Source organism: Rhea pennata, chromosome 3 (assembly GCF_028389875.1).
Source record: "Rhea pennata isolate bPtePen1 chromosome 3, bPtePen1.pri, whole genome shotgun sequence".
Classification (NCBI taxonomy): Eukaryota; Metazoa; Chordata; class Aves; order Rheiformes; family Rheidae; genus Rhea; species Rhea pennata.
The window spans coordinates 103,332,666-103,347,621 of NC_084665.1; the positions used below are offsets into that span (position 1 = coordinate 103,332,666).

General features: G+C 37.3%; 1 protein-coding gene across 3 annotated transcripts in view; it reads right to left on the reverse strand.

The window, feature by feature from the left end:
• MLIP (muscular LMNA interacting protein) overlaps positions 1-14,956 on the reverse strand; it is a 118,850-nt gene that overhangs the window by 8,167 nt on the left and 95,727 nt on the right. For all 3 annotated transcript variants that reach the window (XM_062572923.1, XM_062572922.1, XM_062572921.1), the window contains one exon: positions 2,228-2,281. In XM_062572923.1, the coding sequence (XP_062428907.1) occupies positions 2,228-2,281 (54 nt within the window). The remainder of the gene's footprint in view (positions 1-2,227; positions 2,282-14,956) is intronic.

Here is a 14,956-nt window from a genome sequence, read left to right on the forward strand (position 1 = left end):
AGCATGTTTTAAAAGTTTGTCTTTAAGATGGAACATGAGTGTAGAGGTATTTAGAAGAAACTGCAGATATTCACCTAAATATCTCAGCATGCTAAAATACATATATGTTTTAGAATGCCTGATGTAGAGCAAATTTGTTTCACCTCAATAACAAATTTATCCTCAGAACTCTTTATTTGTATTTTTTCTCTCATCCCCTCTAATGAAATATCATTATTGTAATAATATTTCAGAAACTTTGTGGAAGAGGTGGGTAAAACAAACTGCTTATCTGAGAAGCCCAGCAAGGTCAAGTTGTTAATTATCTAATTTATTTTGTGAAGGCACCTTGGTGCTTATTTTCATAACAATCTTTTTCAAGGAGTGGCTCTCAGGAGAAGGAGGAAGGAGGGTAGTGTAGAAACAAAATCACAGGACCACAGAATAGCTGGGGTTGGAAGGGGCCTCTTGAGATCATCTGGTCCACCCCCCCTATTCAGGCAAGGTCACCTAGAGCAAGTTGCTCAGGATTCCTCCTGCTGGGTTTTGAATATCTCCAAGGATGGAGATACCACAACCTCTCTGGGCAACCTGTTCCAGTGTTCAGCCACTTGCACAGTGAAGAGGTGTTTTCTTGTGGTAAAGTGGAATTTTCTGTGTTTCAGTTTGTGCTCGCCGCAAACAAGGTGAAAAGTCAAAGGCAGGAGAGAGAGGAGGGGGCGAGAAGGCTGGGGTGAAGATTCATACAAAAAGAGAGGTTAAGTAGCTCTGAGTCATTGACTCCTTGCCCATAAAGGCTGGGGATGTGCATGAAAATAAAAGGCCATGTTCTTATCTCCTATGCTTCTAATGTAGAATAGAAGTCCACTGATCCACTGGAAAATCAGATGACTATTTTTTTTTTTTTTTTTTTTTTTTTGGGAGCTCTTTTCAGCAGAAACCAAGAGAAACTTTAAGAATATACTGATATGGTCTGCCAATAAACTCAAGTCAGGCAAACTGCCTTCAACATGCAAAAGTGTTTTTCCCAAAACTTCCTCAGTATTTTTCAAAACAACAAGTCATCCATTTGGTATTAATTATTGGCAAGCACTTATTTATTTAAACACTCATCTTACTGCTTTTAGCTAGACTAGAATCTTATTTTAAAATTATAAATGAAAGATAACCTGTATTCATGGAAATGCAATTATTATTCATGAAAGCTCTTGTTTATATTTTTAAACCCATCTAAAAGCTTGTGAAATAATTATGAGAATGTGCCTGATAGCATATGGAGGTTTCAGTAATAAAAATTAATTCTTCTCTTGTAACAGAACATATACTGCTGTTATTGGTAGTAAGTTATGCCTTTTTATGTGAATTTCTAAAATAATGCTGAAAAATGTACTTTAATTAAAGATTTTCTATTACATTTCAAAGCCTAACATAAAGAATATAATAGTTAATTGAATTACATATGCTTATTTCAACATTGAGACAATAATTCAAATTCATACTCGTGATCCTATAGTAAAGAAGACTTGTCTGTGCTAGCAGAACCTTTTTAATTTTTATATGCTCTGTCTCAAGAGAAAATTAGCAACATCTAGCAGATAGCTTTAGGTCTTGCTAAGTGAATTTTCTAGGCTGGTAACTATTTTGGTCCCAGAAGTTAGAGATGTAAAAGATTTAGAAAGCTGGCCACTGAATCTAGACTTCAGGAAGATTCAATCTACCTTCAAAGTCAAATAAAACTGACACTGAATGTTGAGGTTGGGCAAATATTGTATCTCCATTAGTGTTGCTTGAAGTTTTTTGATAGTTCTTCATGAACTTCTTACTAATTTACTAGTTTATGTCCTTCTAGTAATTGCTGTGCCTGGTAGTTCAAATAGAAGCTATACCAGTGGCTTCAAATTGTGGAATGTGTGATTTAAATGAGGATAATTGTGTAATTATCAAATACCATCTGTTAACATCCCAAATATTTCAGAAAGCACATGCCAGCAACTTAAATAGTACAAAGTTGGTGTTTCAACAAATGCATGCAAACCACACAGTTTCCAAAACAATAGTTTTTGTTGTTTGTTGTTCTTGGTCATTAGTCTTCAAGAATAATTAAGGCTTATCTAGTCCACGCACTAGACCAAAAGGAGATCTGGGAGCTCAGTACCTTTCTGCTCATCAACACTACACATGCTATGCAAATAAAAGACAAAGTTAGCCGGCATGAAATGCTTATGCGCTTTCAATGTCAGCTGATTACCTCCTCAGAGCTGAGCGTTTCATTTTCTGGAATAGGCGCTATGGGATGACTGGGCTGCCGAACCAAGATGTCACAGGTTGGAGAGAGCACGAGGTTAAAAACAAGAAAAACATCAGTTGTCAGTTCAATTTCAGTATAAAATATCACAAGGTTTAATACCAAAAACCAATACTCTCAGCTGTGCAAAAGGTAGTGAGGCAGTGACTTCCTATCCGTTTTCAACAGGATTTGCATCCTTACTAGTCCTTATCTGTACGAAAATCTATTTCACAGTATGGCCTGTTTTCTGTTTTACCATATACCGAAAATAAAAAGAGTAGAGGAAGAAGAAATCATTTACTAATTTGAAGGAAACAGCTCAAGTCAAGATATTTAAGTTATTTAAAACTGTAGTCATATTTCCACTACTTTGAATTTCTGTCTTCTTAAATCTCCCCAAAAGAGCTCTCCTAAATCTTAAATTTCAGAGACATAAATCATACAACCACTTAACTAAAAAATGCTATATAACAGTAATTAGTATGTGTAGAAAGGAATTTTACATCTTGTTAATTTTCCAGTGTTTTTAGTATTATCTGATTTGCATCTGAGTAATGAAGTTTGATGGATGTGATTCAAGCGAAGAGCAACACCAATTTCAACAAGGTTTTAATCAGAACATGAGCAAATAGACAAGCCAAAGCTTAAGTAGGCAATGGTAAGATTATAGGTTGTAAGTTTTTAATATTCAAAATGAAATAGAAACATCATCTTTTAGAGTAAATGTCTCTGAAAATATTGGAGTTTTGGTATTTTAGAGCTGTGGAAACAAAAGGCTGGAAGGAGCCAGCACAGCCACCAGCAGAGCCCACGGACCCTGCGTCACCTTGCTGCCTCAGCCCAGCCTGTCACAACACATACAGGAGGTGTTTCACAGCCTCTGTGGGAGGTAAACGCCTCATACCCCAAACCAGCAGCCTGCAGCTGCTGAGGCTGGGCGATTCTTGATGAATCACAAAATTCTAGCAACACCCGGGGACATCTTGGCAGGGTTATTTCATGGAAATGAACTCTCGAAATGAATTGCTTTTTGTCTCACCAGAGTATGGCACATTCATTTTCCAGGAAGAGCAATAAAGGTTAATCACAAAAAGAGAGAATATATTAGTCCGTTTCCCTTTACTTTCTAAGCTCTCTGAGAAGAATTGTCCACTGCTTGTAAGAAGGAATTGTTCACAGTCGGGTAGAGACCAGAGAACACAACTGTTTGTCTCACATTGCGTACAGAACCAGTCAAGGCAAAATGCAATTTTATTGTGTTATTTTGTCCCGATCTTTCTTCCTGGTACTCATTGTCTACTACATCCACCTGAAATATCTCTCCAAGTCTTGATTCTGCCTTACCTCATTTCTTGAGTATGATGTCTCAAGACCTCAGACCTTCCCTAGACCTGACAAAAATCATGATTTTTCCTGTCCACAAAATTGCTTTGTTTCCTTTATTTTGGTAGTAGCTTATTTTCATACTATAAAGACACGAATACCATCATGTATAACAGTCTTCATAGATAGGGAAAATTATCTATATTTTTTGGACAAATACTCTTAATACTGATTACTCTGTGAGGCTTAACTGAAAGAAGACAAGTGAGAGGCAAATAAGGACTTAACTGATTAATGACTGGAAAAAGTCAATAAAGGCTTAAGATAGGAGGAAAAACTGAACAATATAGTCTTTTGTAGTCTGTTTTCACAAGGATTTTTTCATGTAAAAGCCCTAAGAACTGTCATAGAAGACTGTACAGTCTACTAGTTGGAGACCTGATTTTGCAGTGACATGCTTAACAAAGTCATTTCTGGTAGATTTACAAAAGACTTTAAGCAGTACTTTTGTGAATATAGAGTACATAAGCCCAGTACCACATCCCTTCTGCTGAAATAATGCTTAATCCTACAGATCCTGAAGTGGAGGCTGTCTTTTTTTCCTGGAAATTCAGCGCTCTGCCTCAGAGCAGCTCTGCAGGAGCTGAGTGACTCGGCCTGGGCATCCAGTTGAGAACATGAAGGTCTTTTCCATGGGTTATTTTAATCAAGCAACAAAGTACTCTGACATGAGTAATTCTTGCTGTGGAAGAGGCCCCATGCCTGTTCTTCCACAGCTTAACCAATAGGAGCTATAGGATCTTATTCCTTCCTACCTAATTTTTCCTTATAAACATGATTTTTATGTTCTTGAGTGCACACTGCTCCAGTCCTACAAGCAGGAAAACGCTATCTCAGTGCACTTGCCTTCTGCAGTTCAGCGGGTAAGACACCAACGTTTTTAGGAAAAGGAGAGAAGTTTGAATAACTGCAGGCTAGGAAGGGCATTAAATTCAGGTCTCTCATTGCCTGCACAAGTACTAAAGGAGGGCATCATCTTCTGCATGCAGTCCTCTGTGCACCATGCTCAGCTCAGGGTGTTCAGGGGACAGTTAACAGAGCTTTTAGCCTAAACCATTAAACTCAGCCTCATACCTGAATCACAGAATGCACGGTCCTAAATAGAGGGAAAAGATTCCCAGAGTATGAAAGTTGTCTCTTTGCAAAGATTTGCAATCAACTGCAGAGTAATCTGCTTAAAAATACCAGAAATGTAAAATAGGAAGAATGAAGTGGGATTAACAGTTCCTTAGTAGACACTGCATGACTGGTTATCATCCCTTAGAGATGCACAGGAATGTGCTCATGTCTGCAAGACCTGAAGCGCAAATGCAAGTTATTAGACTAGCTACTGTGTGCTAATGTGTTCTCTTAGTGAGACCTCATCAAGCACTGTCACTGGCACTCTTCCACCCTTAAGCTGGAGCAGCTGGCAAGAAGCCCTACATTTTTTCTACAAGTTTAAAAGGACTAAGTCTGCTTATTTTTGAAGATAAGGATTTTTTTGTAATTTTGTATTCCTGTTTCTTTGCCAGTTATAAAAATTTGGCATTACTCTTGCAGTGTTAATTAATTGCTCTTAGTTTTCCAAATCTTGCTTAGTTTTCTGCTAATAGAACATTTTCTTCACTATTTCTAAGGGCAGTGAAAGAGCCAACTAGGTAAATCCATATTTGTGGCTGTGAAAAATTGTACTGGGGTGGCAGAATATGCTGACATTATATAAGCATTCACAGCATGTAAGTTCAAAGGGTAATTATCTACTTGGCCTAAATATCTCTACAGGCTCAATCAAGGCTCAGAAAAGAGACAATTATATAACATTTTATTTAGACCTTTGTTCATTTAGCTCTGTAGAGTAATCAGCAAGCCATATTTGCCTTTAAAAGGTCAGTTTATCTTTATTGTGCTGTGAAATACAGCTGCCTCTGAACTAATATAAAGCTTTCTGAAGTGTTCTCAATGTAAGACTTTTTCACAAGTCTAAGTTACTCTCTAGAGGGTCTGCAACCTTTGCTAATTAAGACGCAGGTTTAAAACTCTTTGCAATCCGTGAGAGAGAATGTACAGAAAAAATAACAATGTTTCAACTATAGTAGGAAAAGAACATTCACCTATATACCTCTTTTCACAAACTTCATTAGGTCTCTAATCCACTTTGAGAAAAAATGAGGTACTCTAGACTTCTGTGAAACATAGAGTCATTCCTCTTATAACAGGAAAAAATACTAATTTTTCATTAGTCAAAAAGTATTCATTTACACAGACATAACATGCAAACTTTTTGTATAAAACCATTTTATAGATAACTGCTTTTTCCAAATGTAAGTGCATGAAAGCTAGAGTATAAATGGTAAAACACCTACAGCAGCATAACAAGAACTACCTACAAGTAGACAGAAAAAATATAAAATGGAAATAGTTTATAATTATGACATAGGTAGTCTCTCTGAAATAACACAGTATAAAATCAACTTCAAAGATTCAGTCAGTTAAGCACCAGTCTTTTGCACCTTTCATCTTGCAATAAAATGAAATATAATGTATAAAAGGTAATCACAGCAGAAATTTATATTATGCCTTCAGCAATAGAATATACTACCTGACTCACAGATCCTTATTATACAGTACTATTTCTGGGTAGTTTTAGCCTGAAGATTTCAAAACTCTCTCTAGACATCGATAATTACCTGTACAAGAGGGATAACCCACACACAGACATTATTCCTTCTCATTTTCTCATAAGACAATGCCCACCAGAAAGAGATGTGACTAAATATTTCTCTCTGCGTACTAGGGTTTGTAGGAGTTACAAGGGTTTGTGATAAGGATTCCTTATCTCACAGGTAAATGGGATTGGTGGGGAGTTGGCTGAGATATACAGACCTGGCAGTACATCATTTTTCCTTGGGCTACCCTTCCCTGGGCTGGGTTTTGCTCCTCATGTAAGGCTATGCCAAGAGGGAACTGACTGGGGATATTCTGCCAAAATGATTTTCCAATGAAAACTACTGGTAAAAGAAAAAAAAATCTGCAAAATATTTTGATGTCTACTCTTACATTCCACAATTAGTTACTTAGAAAATTAAAATTAAAAGTTTAACTGTAGGAAATTCTGCCCATAACTAGAATATTGTGTTTTCTAACCTCCAAAATGTTTCACCTTGGATGACTCCAGTAAAATATTAAAATTTCACTAGCAGTTTTCTGTTTTGTAGAAATCCTCGTAAGAGCCCCTATTTTCTGTTATGGGCTCATCGAGCTCTGCAGACCCTTGTAGCACTTAAGCCACCAAAGGTGATTGTGGGGGATGGTGGCCAGCCTGGGTACCAGGTCCATAAGAAAGACTCCAGGCATGAGAATCCTACGCCGTACACAAATGGGGGAAGGCAGGAGAGGAGCAAGTGTCTTCTAATCAGACAGATTTGAAGTATCTGCTTTGGGTTACTTCATATAACTGAAATGATGCATTTTGATTTCAGGAGTTTTTAAACTGTTTTCAAGTTTTCATCCATACTGGAAAGAAAACAAATGTTTTGCAATGATGCAAAAATTTCAATTTTTTTTTGCAGTGTATTGACCATGCATGACTTACCAATGTACTCACAGGGACGGAGTTAGTGCTCAGAACAGACCTAAGCCACCCTGCCGCAAGGTGCTAGCCTGCTCATTGACTCATAACTATCCAAGAACTTTAAAACTAATTGCTCTCAAATTCCAATTAGGAGTGTAAAATGGATTTAGTTTTCAGAGCTGAACTCTCCTCCACACATTTTCTTCCTTTAGCTGCAAAATGGAATGAGCCCTGTTTCCTGAGTAAGGTTCTAATGATTCTCATTCTTCATGAATATTCGTATGTAGCTGTTACCTACTATAACTTAACATTTATATTAAGATTACCTTCTGCCTAACTACTAAAATGAGGTCCAGTATTTTAACAACAAAAAGAGAAAGCTGGTATTATAATTTATAGCTTATAACATATGACCTCTTCAAAGTCCAAAACATTTTACCCCATCCCACCCAAAAAAACACCTCAGTGCGTTGAACATCTGTGTAATATAGGTAAAGACTGTTTTCTTTAAATCAAGCTATAAGTATATATTTGGAATTCGACCAAAACTAATTGTATTTTATACATTTTTTTTAACATAGCTGGAAGTAGAGTTGGTTAAGGCCATATTTCAGCATACACATTGTATCAATACTTGCAATAAAAGTTAAGTGAATTCTAATTGCACCAATTTGTCCTTTGAAATACAGCATTTCAACGTTTCCTTTTCCTCGATACCTCTGAAGAGTTATTTACAATATAAAAGAGCAGTGGGAAATTTTCTGGAAACATTGTGTTCACTGAGGTCTAACATTATGAACTTTTCCTCTGGAGTTTGTGGTTTGAATCTACATCTTTTTTTCATTCTCAGATCTTCAATAGAAAAGCATACAAATCCTCCCCCCTCCCCCGCCACAGGTCCTCTGTCCATCAAATCCTGTCTGACATTTTTCACTCATTAATATATTTCTGCTTTTACTGTTAATAATAACCTTTAATCTGAATGGTTTCTTCAACTATTTTGTCTTTTATTTTTGTTACTATTATACGAGAGACAACAGTTCTTTCCCCAGGCTGCAGGTCTCATTTGCCAATCCATTTTTATTAGTGATTAATTTCAACATTTCTATTTTCTGTGCTTTCTGATTCCCATGGAAGTAGAGTTGTATCTCTGAGGATTAGGATCCTAGCATTAGGAGCAAATTCCAAGCTATGCCAGGTCTGCTCCCACCAGCGACAGGCACGTCACACAATCCTCTCTGTATAGTGACAGTCAGTGACACTGGAAGCTGGTGTTAGGAGTGGTGTATTACTCAGGCTGCTGTGTTTCCTTTGGTTGTTCTTCTAAGATGTATGTTTACATATTAATATGAAGATATAGAAGGCTAAGATAAAGATAGTTCAGAGATAAATCATGAGCTGGGTTTGATCTTCTGTTATATTTCATATTGTTTTATGTATTAAAAATATACCTACCAGAAATCTACCATGTGTGGTCTTCCTACAAGACTAGACTCAAGCAATGAACCCAAGTTTTAAACTAGTTAGAGACTTTATAGCATGGACAAAAAACATTTTAAGGCATTTTTGATGGTTGAGACTGGTTTAAGCTGTCCCAGCAGAGATAGCCCTTATAAATGAGCAGGTAGAAAGCAAAAGAATCGGCTGTAAGCATTGTTCCAAGAGGAAATCTAGAGACTACTGGGCACAGTGTTCACTGGAAAGCACATTTAGCTTTCTAAGTTTGGAAAGTACCTGCTGTGGTTTGCTCCTACTATGTTCAAGGAAACAACATGTTGTCTGCATGTTTTATAAATGAACAGAATTACACCCAGAGAAATACCTGGCTCCTATGATCAACAGCTTCTCCTAATCAAAATAAGACACCGAGGCTCTCAAAATTGCCAAACTGCCTAGGCCAAAAGAAGCAATAGAGTAATCAATTCCTTTCTTCCTTTGGAAGAGCTGTCTCTGCACGTAGCAGAGCAACAGTGCAAGACCTGGCCGCATTAAGGTACATGCTGTTGTTCTGTTCTTAATTGGATGGCCTTGAAGAAAACCATTGATTACCAAGTTATGATCCTTCTGAAGTGCTTTGGGAGAGCCACCTTTTTTTAAAAATATGCTAAGCAAGAACTCTAGAGAAATTTTCTGCGGGCTCTGCCAAATCACGTCCAAAGTCATAGAAATGTTATGTAAGCATGATATGATCAAAATAACTCACTAAAGCCAAGTAGTGCCATAAACTAATATACAAAGGAGACATGACATGACATGAAGAATTAATATTTTGCCAACTAGGAGGTCCAGTTTGTAGCAGAGAGCTAATAAACTGCCTTGTTTGCCTCCAATTGCTTTTTCAACACTAAAGCAATTGTTCTGGATCACGGGTAATATAGGACTGATCAATCACAATACATGTCCACAAGTACAGATGTGGAAATTCAGTATTTAAATATCAAAGTTCAAAAGAGAGAAAGAAACTCTTCTAGAAATAAAAGCAGCTGGGATGATGTCTGGGGGGAAAGTGCTTTTCCATGGCAACTTTGAAAGGTTGCTGCATTCACAGAACGTTAATTCCCACTATGCTACTATTAATCAGAATATAAACTCTAGTGAGTGGGAGATTCGATTATGAGGTAAAAATCACTGATTCCGTTTAAAAAATAAAGACTACTTTTAAATATTCTTCATGCAGATATGCAAAATATGATGTAAGACTGACCATTCTAACATGACAGACCTTACTGATTTTAACAAGACTCCATTTAAGCGCAGCAAAACAGATGAAATTGGCTTGAGAACAAACTTGAACACTAAAAAAAACTTGTCATCTGCAAATCTGTGACCTTTATTTGTGTAAGTAAATTCTTATCAGGTTTAGGAAATGGAGGGTTTTTTAGCACTTTTCATACCTCCTTCAAACGGCATATGCCCTCCAATTCATTTTCAAGACTTTGCCACTAAATAAATGGACAGAGATATTGCAGAGGAACATATCTGAACTGTGCTCAACCCTTGCTGACAGAAACAGAAAAGGTAGTTTGAAGGCCAGTAGGGACTGAGTGCCTGCTGCCAGCTGTGACAGTGACCCTGTCTCATCCCCTGCCTTGTTCACTTGGACAGTTCATTCCTTTTTTTCCTTCTAAATGACTACTAGATTCCCAAAACCTCATGCTCTTTGCCCTGACTGTCATTTAAGATAATTGTGTCTGCATACACTTTAGAGCTTCTGCAGCTGATCTGATGAACAGAAATAGTTGTGAATATCTCCCTTGGCCTGACACCTAGTACATAGTGGATGCTCCAGGTGGAAGCTGTCAGGAAGAGGATCAAGGGCTGATCCTCCCCAGAGGCTCAACAAGGAAAATAGGCACTTGCAGAAAGGGAAGCCTGTGGAAGGTAGCACGTTTGTCAGGTTGCGTGTTTTTCTGATTTCTTACATTGCCATGCAGTTACTCTGCACAGAAGAAGGTCAATTGGCTGGTTACAACAGGATATCTCTCAGGATCAGGGAGAGACTATCCAGCTTACTTTGCACATGAGGGTATGCACAGTGACTATGCAGCCCTGGGGCCTGTCTCATCTCTAGGGAAGCAATACAACAAGCAGAGCCTCATTTTCTCTCTCAGGAGAAAGAAATGCCTTTTCCTTCTGGGGAACCCCAGGAAGCACCAGAAGACACGGTCCTGCTGGGCTGTCTGCTCATTTCAGCAGCTTTGCTGCCATATGCACAGTCCTCAGTTGAAGGTTGGAGGGATTCCCAACAGAAACATGCTTCAGGATTAACTATGGAGATAAACACTACTGTATCACTGCAATAGTGCAAGTCCACATTTCTGAGGTTTTTTATACCAATTCGACTGGGGTAAAATTGTAATATAAACTTCAACTGTGATGTAACTATGTTATTCCAGAAGACACGAGTCCAGGACTCCTGCATGCTTAAACTGTTCTGTTGAGTAAAAGAAAAAGAACAAAACAGATACCCAAAGTCCATCATAATCATAAGACTAGCGACAGCTGTGTCAAAGGTGCAGCTTTTTAAGACCTGGGAGTGTAAATAAGATCTGCCATGCCTGAAGCTGAGGAGCAGAAGGAAAAGGAGTGAATAAGGGCAATGACAAGACTAGCAAGAACAGGATCAGCTCATTTCAATAAGCAAGATGTTTTTAGTTAGCAAGCAAATATTTTAATGAGCAATCTATTTGCAGAGGAGAGGATGGAGCCTTCCCTGCTCTTCCACAAGCAGAAGGACAGACACAGTGTGTTGGTATCCATTGCCTCCTCACATCAAAGCTGAAACCACAGCTTATGGGCGTCAGTGTCATCAGTCTGAACACTTTTAATCTATAAATCCTGCCAATACTGTCCTTCAGCTTCACCTGTGTAACTGCATCTGCTTACGAAGATCAAGGTAGATCCAGACAACTCAAACAAAAATAACCTGACACTGAGTCCAGTCTGTCTAAACAACATCCTTGTATCCTTTTCAGTAAAGTATATCAGATGGAGACAGCTGCTATTTTCTTATGTTCTGAGCCAACAAATTAAATGATACTGATTTTAGAAGCTCATAGTATCTAGCATCCCTAATGTAAGATGCAGAAAGGTGATCATTCTGTTTTTTTTCCCCAAAAAATCATTTATAATGGAATGCTTTTGTAAGGTAGTTTTCAAATGAATGTGCAGGCAAAGAGAAGCAATTCCATTCACTGAAACATCCTGTCCATTCTGAACAGTGTATTTACAGCGTATTTCAAATGACAGAATTTATGATAGTGAGTTTTGCCCTCTAGTGGAAGATGAAGCAAAATACAACATATACTTGTATTTAGAAATTTAACTTCATCCTTGATATTCTCTTTGGTAGTTCATTGGGAACTATCTTTAGTTATTTTGATCTACATAAACTTGACTAATATATATGTATAGATTATAAACTTGACAAATACATATATAGAGTGACCGTCTCAGCGCTGACCATATGTGTACTGGCTGGCCGGAAGGACAGCAAGCAAATTGCAGCACATGTTAACCCTTACTCCATGGGGTGAACAGTAGAGAAGAGAAAACCCTAGGGATTTTGCAGAGATGACGGTCCAATTTTAGTAGAGATTAGATATAAATTTCCAAGATACCAGTCCTCACTATTTATGTATTTTACAGAGCAGGTCAAATAGTTTTAGGTTTCAACACCTGATACTGTGTCTACTGTATTTTGTTTTCTGTTACTTCAACTATTTATGTTAATAAATTATTTATTTTTTAAAAAATGAACAGCTCAGACTGTAGTTGGGAAATGCAGGAGACAGAGTTATAGGAAGAAATAATACACAAATACTGACCAATATTTTTTCAACCTATACTGACTCAAATGTTAAATATTGACCATGTGAATAAGGTCAAAATTAATCTTCCTCTGGTCATGAAAGAATAGTAGTACTATAGACCAATATAGAAACATTTGAAAAATTATTTTATGTAGTGAATAGTTACTTCTTGGGCAAATAAGACTCCATTTCTATTAAAAGAGTGCACTGCTGTTATTTCTTGATTCTGTTTCTCAAAATATTGGGCTACTCCGGTCTACAAGGTGACATTAATTTAGAAATACGATGCATTTTATTAAAGATATTTACTTACACTACAAGAAATGCTTAAAAATCTTACCTACCTCAGATAACAGAGATGTCTCACATTATATCAGCTAATCTTATCTTCACTGCCTGAGATTTTAAAATTATTGTAAATCATGAAGCAATTAAAATTATTTTAAACAGTAGGAAACAATCAATGTTAAAATGAATTATATTCAAAGTCCTCCTAAGAATTCTCAAAAAAGATATTCTTCTCAAAATTCATGCTCATTCTTACCAAACCTGCTTTAGAAAATCTAATTATTCAAAGTTTTATACTAATCATGGTTCACTTCATAGACTCCCATGGGTTTATGCCAAATCTTACTGAGTGGAACTTGCTATATTAACTCAATTTAGGGATCTCTCTGAAGAAACACAAGTATTATCTTGGTATGTGCTCTTTATTGAAATCAGGAGCCTATTTCACATACGTATAGAGAGAAATAATGGTGTGAAGGGAATCAGAAGCCCAAGGAAGTGAACTTTTTTGCTTAGAAGATCTTAAGCCGGTGAGTGTTAGGGTCTCACCTAGAACACAGGTCTCCTGATTAGCTCCTGGATGACCTAACCACTCAAAATTGCTAGTACACAATTATTTGAAGTAAAATGCAATGATCGTCTGAGCTTTACTTCAGTAGGATACTACACTCTACAGTAACTGAGAATAACTCTGGGCTATGGATGCAGCTACTGAACCCTGGAAACTTGTAGATTTAAATAAAGAGACTCAGTTCAAAATTACAACAGGAAGGATCTGCTTGCATATGTATGAAGCTTACAGGAAAACCATATGAAGTACTTTATTAAGTACTTTAGTGGATGGTAAAAAATGACCCAAGTGTGATATGTATGGGAAATAAAAGAAGTCAGATGATATAGTTCTTGGAATTATACAATAAAGCAAGAACCTGTGACATCAAAGGGGTGGCTATATTTATCAGCTTGCAAAGCTCACACAGATTGATTGGAGTCATGAAGTCTGGATGAAAAGTACCTCATAATTTTCACAAAGTGGAATACAAATATAGAAGCTGGACAATCCTATAGCCCCCACGTTGAAAGAAAGGATTTTGGATGCATGATGCTATGAAACAACAGAGCAGCAGCAAAGTTTTCTTATTTCAGTCATTATTCAACAAGAATATCTCTGTTCAAGAAAGTGCTGATTTGCTATACTAAAAAAGTTTACACAATCTTGGCCGATTATCTTCAGATGACTTCTTCCTGCCTCATTCTCTTTCCAATGCAAATTGAAAGGACAGAATTTCTAACAACTTTTTGATTACCAATAGCAAATACCCACTTTCATTCCAAACACTGGCTGCGGTGATATGGTCTGCTTGTTTGTTTCTTCTTGTGAATGCCCTCTGATGAACCAGGAAACTTGTTGAAAAATACTTGATCATAAAATCGTTACTGCCTAAACAAACATGTCAGCCCAGTTTAGTAAAAATTAAAACTGAGAAACCCAGCCTAGTAGATATGAAAAGAAATTTTGTTCAGGATTCTTTAGAGACAGAATAGAAACCTGTATTTTTTTAATTTTGTTTCCATCCAAATAAATAAATAAAAAAAGTATCATAAACTCTATAAATTCCACAGGACTTTAGGGGCTGACTTCAGACACCATTACTGGTGCTTATTAATCTAAATTCCATTTCAAATCGATGGGGAAAGAACGCAATTCCCAGACAGTTCTTCATAGTCTAACTTTGATTAATATATGTGTTCTGAATCTCTCCTAGGAGGTGCTATGTCTCTCCATAGTAGAGTAGACTCCAAATGTGCCTGAAACAAGTAATGCAAATATCACCCTGGCACTTCCTCTAGTGAGGAAACTATGATAAGAAATAGCACTTAGTGCCTCTATTTTAACCTGTTACATTACAGAGAAGGTGCGCTGTACACTTCCGAGTGGGATTATGTCTTGCACATATTGGTTTGAGCATCTGGAACCAGGTTTTGCGTTAGGAAATGAGGATATGGGAGGACCACAAGCAGTGAGGTCCAAACGGCATCTCTCTTTATGGTCCTCCACAACAGATGCTCTGCTAACACCACACCAGGATGCTCTGAGGTATTGTGAAGACCTCATGCCAATCGCTCTTTGGAAAGAGTGCAGCTAAGACCGAG